Raw genomic sequence first — 7,503 nt, 5'->3', positions numbered from 1 at the left:
TGCTGAAGGACAGGTTTTTTGCACTGTATGACCCACAGGATCTACATATGAAAATATGATAATATTGTATGCATGTATGCAATAATCATTCTCTTTCTTGCCAGACTGTGCTGTACGTATTTAATTATATTCACTCTAAGATTTTGTTTTAGACCAATATTATGAACCTTTCTCTTCTCTTATGTGGGTCTATAGAAGTCAAGCCAAAATATTGATGAAAGTACTGTACAGCAATTAATCTAACACAATGTTTGAGACTATGATTGGTCTCCAAGGTATCACAGTTTTCTTCTGCATTTTAAAGACTACAATCTCAGTTTTATTTTATTCTTGATGGCTTCTTATTTAACAATGTTTAAGACAAAGCTTAGACTTAAATATCTTGAAGACAATAGATTTTGAGATTTTGTTCTACCGGATATTATTTTTCTGTAAATATTTAACACAGTTACAACTGACAGAGCAGGATTACCAAACTATGGTATTCATATCATCAATTTCATAGTGATAATCATCATATAATTTCAAAGCAACAAATATTTAGGGAAGATCTTGGAGCAGCTGTTGGTGATACCTACCAGGAAGACCACCTAATAGGGAGAGCAATACAGAACACAACCACCATTGTCAAAGGTGCTACATGGCAAGCAAAGTTAATTCCTTCTCTAGAATACATAATCAGATACTGTGCAATCGTATTTGTTTCAAGTCATAGGTGGTTTTGCTTGCAAACTTCTAGCCTGCTATTCGTTATTAGAAGAGCAACACTCCTGCTCCCCAAACCCTTAGTTTGAAATCTAATATAATAAAATAAAACTATGTAGGTATCTGAATAATATATGTGTAGGTATAGGTATACATATACACACATATACAACCTTCCAGCTTGTTCTGAAGCATCTGCATGTTTGTTGTATGGAATGGGACTGACAGATGGATGTAGAAATGTGTCTGCACTTGTTTGAAGAATACATACTACTTCAATACTACCACTCTGTTACCAATAAGGAAATCCTCACATAAGAAAGAATATAAATATTACACTCCATTTTTTATCAGATTTCTGCTATAGGCTTAATAAGTAAAATACCTCCCTGTTTCCAAATTAAGACTATGTTAGGAATAAGAGTCAATAAGATAATTTCATTTCCTTTACTACATTTCCAAAATACTAGATTACTTTATTTCATGAGAGATATTTCCACACTTAGCATTATCACACTTTTTCCAGGGATCAAAATGGTCACTATCATATTAACACTTTGCTGACTTAATTTCTAAATAAAATCCTTATACCATTTTTTACTTTAAGGGCAATTGCCACCATTTACTAGGTTACATAAGAGACAAAGTACGGTTAAAATTTGCTATGAACATTTGTGTAAGGCCTTTAATATGAGCCTTAATATTTGCACAAGTCAAGAACATATTGAAAACACTTACCTGGAATCGATAAAAGGTGCCATCATCCTTTAGTGTTAGAACATGGTCTGAGATCGGAAAGAAATAGCCATGTGCTGCCATTAGTGTTCCCAAATGTAATGCTTCCACTGTTCGAAGAACAAAAGAAAGATAAATTTAAAAAATTAAATAACTTCTTTTCAGCAGTTTAGTTTTCTTGTTCAGATTCACCTTACCTCCTACAGATAACCACTTGACTCTCAGTCAAGGTCCTGCCATCATGGAAGTGCTGACTTTTTCTACGTAATATAATGATGCAATAACAAAAAAATCCCTTTACTCTCCTTAACAAATGGCTATTAGATGTCCCATTTGTAGCTGCAGTTCCACTACTTACACCAGCATTAGCAGGTAGCTACCACAATGTTCACTCACTTGTTTTGAAGCTGAAGGGAGCAAGAAAGGAGATCTGGACAGTACTTAACTGAGAGCACATAACCGTACCAGGGTTTATTTGATACCCAATAATCCTTGTGTTCTCTGTGTTTGGCAAACTGGTTCCTCCCCTCCAGCAGAGCCATTATCTACGAAAATCCAACACACCCTCTCCAGCAGTGAGCTCTCTGGTCTGCTACAAAATGCCACAATCCTGTTAACAAGCCTTCTTCCAATCGCAAGTCTACAAGAAATCTCTCTAATAGAAAGCAGGTAGTTGCTTTGCTCCTTGTGCTTGAGATGTCTGCAAATCCCCATCTGAACTTTATCCTAATTAATGTAAGTCCATATATTGCTGTTATTCATTTATTTCAAGCCACTAAATTCTATTATCTCTTGGATCGGAAATTTTGAGTCAATGCTTTCTGTAGTGAGTCAGTTGCTGAGGTTCTTTTCATTTTGGTTCACTTCGTCTACCTTTTAATTTTATTAAGCTTTTCTTTGTTCTTCACACTGCAACTTATTGCCAATTCCAAAAACTTTATTTTTGCAGGTGTTATGTATCTTCGTGGAATGAGAGAAAAAACAAAGGAAGAAATGTGCTGACATATTTTAGAGAAAGGATTTCTTAGATAAGGGTTACAGAGCTTGCCAGGGACATCTGATGCAGACGAGAGTGCATTCTCTTCAGATTTAGCAGAAACTAAATAGGCTCCAGATTTGTTTCATATTCTTCCTGGATTCTGAATTGTAATATTTTTCAAGAGCACAAGGAGCTCACTTTATTCCCCTTTACCCAGTGTCGTGGTTTAATCCCAGCTAGCAACTAAGCACCACCTAGCCACTCGCCCACTCCCCCCCAGTGGGATCGGGGAGAGAATCAGGAGACTAAAAGTGATAAAACTCGTGGGTTTAGATAAAGACAGTTTAATAGGGAAAGCAAAAGCCGCGCACACAAGCAAAGCAAAACAAGGAATTCATTCACTACTTCCCATTGGCCGGCAGGTGTTCAGCCATCTCCAGGAAAGCAGGGCTCCATCACACGTAACGGTTACTTGGAAAGACAAAAGCCATCGCTCTGAATGTCCCCCCCTTCTTTCTTCTTCCCCCAGCTTTGTATGCTGAGCATGACGTCATATGGTATGGAATATCCCTTTGGTCAGCTGTCCCAGCCGTGTCCCCTCCCAAGTTCTTGTGCACCCCCAGCCTACTCGCTGGTGGGGTGGGGTGAGAAGCAAAGAAGGCCTTGGCTCTGTGTAAGCACTGCTCAGCAACGAAAACATCCCTGTATTATCAACACTGTTTCCAGTACAAATCCAAAACATAGTCCCAAACAAGCTACTATGGAAAAAATTAACTCTATTCCAGTCAAAACCAGCACACCCAGGAATCTTTAGACCACACCTGGACTACTATGTCCAGTTGGGAATAATATGTCCACTCCAATATAAAAAAGACATTAACAAACTTGAGTGAGTCCAGTGGAGGATCACCAAGATGGTTGGGGCTGGAGAACGCACCCTGCAACGAGAAGCTGGGGAAGCTGGGCTTGCTCGGACTGAAAAAGAGAAGGTTTTGGGGGTGACTAGCAGCACCCTTCCAATGCCTAAAAAGAGATTACCAAATGAGGGAGCCAAGATCTTTATGGAGTTGCATGGCAATTAAAAAAAAAAAAAAAGAAAAGAAAAAGAGACAATGGTAATAAACTAAACAAGGGACAGTTCTGACTTCAGCCAAGCAGCAGAAGAGCCTGCCCAGAGAGGCTATGCGTTCTGCATCCTTGGAGGGTTTCAAGACCTGAATGACTAAAGTCCTGGGCAACATGTTTGACCTTACAGTCGACCCTGCTTTGAGCAAGGGATTGGACTAGAGTCCTCCTGAGGTCCCTTTCAATCTGAATTATATTACAACTCTGTGACTCTATGTGGGTCAAGTAGAAGTGGAACAAGGAGCAGAAAAAAGGGATGGAGACAGTTGGAGAAGAAATTATTTGAAAGCTCCTGCCAGAGCAGCCTATAATCCTGACAAGGTTGGTTATGGTGGGAGTAAGAGCTTATATTTCTCTCACTAACCACTGAGTCATATATGCAAGTATATAGTCACTACTAGTTCTCTATGCAAAAAATGGGAGAGAGCGACCTGGCCTTCTCCAGAAGCCAATTAAGGTTATTTAAGATCTGAGTCATTCCCAGTAGGAGCCTGTATCTCTTTTTCAGTTATGTATGGAGACTAAGGTGGTTTTACTCTCACCCCAGGCAATCTCATTCAGCTGGGATGAATCTACACTAACTCAATGTTAAGGTATTTCTCTGTCCCTTTAGCCATTAAGAGTTAATAGGGACATATAAACTTGTCACAACTCTTCTTCTTTCTTCAGCTAATAGACAATTAATTTTCATTTTTTATGGCTATCAATCCAACAACTTATTCCAGCATTGCATAAATATAAATGTACAAATATACCTTTTTAATATCAACCTAAGACCCACTGTAGCTCACACTTGGGAATGTGAGCAGTATCTGCTTTATTGAAAGAAAAAAAAAAAAGAAAAGGAAAAAAACCACACATGGAATAAGAATAAAGACATTCACTTGAAAGTCTAAAATCTTATCCATTGGCATCATCTGACAATGGGGCAACTGCATAACCAAAGCATGATCAATAATCTTTGCACAGAGATTGAATAACTTATAAATCAAATACAGCTCAAACAGGTGAAAATGTCCACAAAATTGTAACCCTGCCTCACATCAGACTGGTAGGGGACTAACGTTGCTGCTCTCTGCACTGCAGCAGTAGAACTTCTGCACAGAAAGAAATCTGAGCTCTCAGGAGGTTTCTAATCTCCAAGCAAGAAGTTGTCCACTGTATTAAAGACATAACAAAGGCAACACTTTGATATACATCTCAATTTGCTAAAACCAGACTGAAAAATGAATACTGCAAGAAGCCAATGAAGTAGAACAGTAGGATTTAGGAAACAAAACCATGAGCTTGAAAAGGAAAATGTATCCAGCAGCAGACTAGTCCTACATGCCTAAATGCCTAGAAGTTCAATTCAGACAACTTCTGCATCCCCCAGCTATTCCTGCATGTGAAGTTAGGGGATTTTCACTTAAAGAAGCACGTTTCATCTGAAAGAATGGCAGATGGAGATTAGGAACATCAAAAACTTCTATGAAGTGCATTAGTTAAGAAGAAAAAAGAAGACTGAAAAAATACTTTTAAATATAAAGGTTCCCAGGTATAAAGAGTAATGTTTACATGTATTCAGAATACAAATTCAGAAAAATTGGAGAAACATAGACTAAAAGCAAGAAAATACTGGAGTTTTAGACGAAAGTGTACACAGACACATGCAGAAGTGTGATATCTACACAACTATTATTTCCCAATCTTCAGCCACTGTGTGTAAGAATATGCAATCTAAACTACATTCTCAGTTACACCCAGATAGCCTCCCTGAGAAGGCATAATTCAAATCGCAGTCAACTGCTGTACAATAAATAAAAACTGCAGCCAGAGACATCACGCAAAAAATCTGAGGAAGACAAAGCTCATGGAGGTGTAACTGGTAGAACAGAGTAGACTTCAGCTTCCTCTGTTCTTGACTGCTTGTTTTGGAGACATCAATTATCTGAACTGAGGTTCCAGGTATACTTCCTAGCAGTGATACTGCTGAAAAGTGGAATAGCATATTCAAGAAACAAATTTACCCAAACCACTGTTTTAATTTTTCATAGCTAAAAAAGGACAGTGTTGCAAGTTATAACAGCTAATGGAAAAGAAATGCCTCAGGTGAAAGAGAGAAATACGTCTTTATAAGCCTGTTGCATTTCAACAGGATATGAAATATTTTATATAAATTCAAAATGTTGCTGTGGGTGTAGTTTTGATTCTTAATGTGTATGTTATTGGTAGGCTAAAAGCTCAGAAAAAGCTTAAAATTCCATGGTTCACTCTGCTGTTGAACTTTACTTAGCTGAGTGGGTGAAGTGAACAACACATGTACATAGATTGATTAGCAATCATTTTTGTAAGTAATATTGCCCAGCCATCTGCTGTGCCATTACAGGGAGAGTGATCTTGATGGATTAAATGCTAGTCACTTTTAATATACTTTGTTATACAAAAGAGTCAGACATTTTCAATGCTCTGGGACAATGCAAACCTGATAAAATCTAAAGAATGAAAAATATAACCTGGTTGTTGAGTTTTCATTTTATTTTCTTTTTAAACATAGTTCAGTTTTCTCTTTACTGTAATAACTATTGTATGGATTGATGATAGTTCGTTCATCTTAAATTGCAGGGTATGGTAATATCAGTGGAACAAGTTGTTTCTTATGATAACATCCACAGGAGGGGATTAAAAACGATGGACATTCCTTTTTTTCTTTGGAATAAACATGTTTCTGTGCTTTGAAAGCCCTGAAAGGATATGTTTCCAGTGATTAGTGTGGATTCCACTTTTCCTTATGCATCTCAGGGCTTCACGTGACGTGGTCTCTATATTTATATTTACTCTGAAGTCCATAAAACACTTTATAGTATCATATCGTTATAGTTACAGCCTCACAACATCTGAAGTGGCTTGCAGTAATCTCTGAGGGACTGAGGAAAGGAAAACAGGGTGTTTTCCAGTTCTGCTCCACTTTAAAATGCCATTTTTCAGAGTCTATTTTATGCTCTTTTGTGCAGCTCAGTCCTGGAGAAAGATTTCCTACAAGGAATGTGGCTTGGGGCATTTTGTGTCCTTAAGATTGCTATATGATGTAAGTGACAGTGAAAAACCCAAACTTGCAAGTTTTACATATACTTTTTGATACAAAAATGTCAAACAAATGAAAACCTCCCTTTCCATCAAATAATAAAGTCTTTGTTATTCTGGGTTATTTGTCTAATCTAAAATCCATCACAGTACTGAAGTGCATTGCTAAGCCACATAGCTGCCTGGAAAAAAAATTGATGAGTCAGAACTTCACAAGCACACATTCATTTTAAGTGTCGAATGCCAAGACATTATCACTTATTCTCACCTCACTCCTGCTGTCATTTCATTGCCAGTGTGAACACAAGATGCAAAGGATTAACTTTAAGTTAAAGTAATAAAATACAACCTGCTTCTCATGCTCACACAAAGCGTAGGAGAGACTCACTCTCTGGGCCTGACTGTGGCATTTAAAAAGGGGAAAATAAAACAGCTAGAAAAGTTCTTGAACACCCACGTCACTATAAACCTCTCTCTTTTGTCCCATCTGAAGGATCGAATTTGCAAAGGGAGCACCACTCAGTGGAAGTCATTTCAGGGAGGGAAAACAGTTGGTGAAGAAAGAGGTACTATTTACCCAAACACACTTAAAATGAGATTCGTGCTTGATTCCAAGATACCCATCACAAACCAAATTATCTGTCACCACAGCAGCTTACCTAAATAGGTACGACTTTGCTTGTGCTGTGCGCTAGGCAGTGGCTGCTGATGCCATCAGCAGGCCAGAGGCATCGGTAGGAACAAGTAAGGGGGAAAACCTGTCAGAGATGTGCCATGAATCCTCATCCGCCCAAGGAACGGTAACGTCCACCCTTACGATTTGAGCTGATCTATAATGTAAGGTGTTACTTATACACATATCCCCAGTCTAGAGACAATGATGTATACCTGACACA

The 7,503-nt window shown here is 38.2% G+C and overlaps 1 protein-coding gene across 1 annotated transcript in view; it reads right to left on the bottom strand.

The window, feature by feature from the left end:
* RGS7 (regulator of G-protein signaling 7) overlaps nt 1–2,616 on the bottom strand; it is a gene marked incomplete at its 5' end in the record, with an annotated part of 68,824 nt that extends 66,208 nt beyond the window's left edge. The window contains 2 exons of the mRNA XM_009573052.1: nt 1,444–1,553; nt 2,576–2,616. Coding sequence (XP_009571347.1) covers nt 1,444–1,553; nt 2,576–2,616 — 151 coding nt within the window. The remainder of the gene's footprint in view (nt 1–1,443; nt 1,554–2,575) is intronic.
* Nucleotides 2,617–7,503: the final 4,887 nt, after the last annotated feature.

The sequence above is a fragment of the Fulmarus glacialis genome, unplaced genomic scaffold, assembly GCF_000690835.1.
Source record: "Fulmarus glacialis isolate BGI_N327 unplaced genomic scaffold, ASM69083v1 scaffold20992, whole genome shotgun sequence".
Taxonomy (NCBI): Eukaryota; Metazoa; Chordata; class Aves; order Procellariiformes; family Procellariidae; genus Fulmarus; species Fulmarus glacialis.
This window is presented reverse-complemented; position numbering and strand designations above follow the sequence as displayed.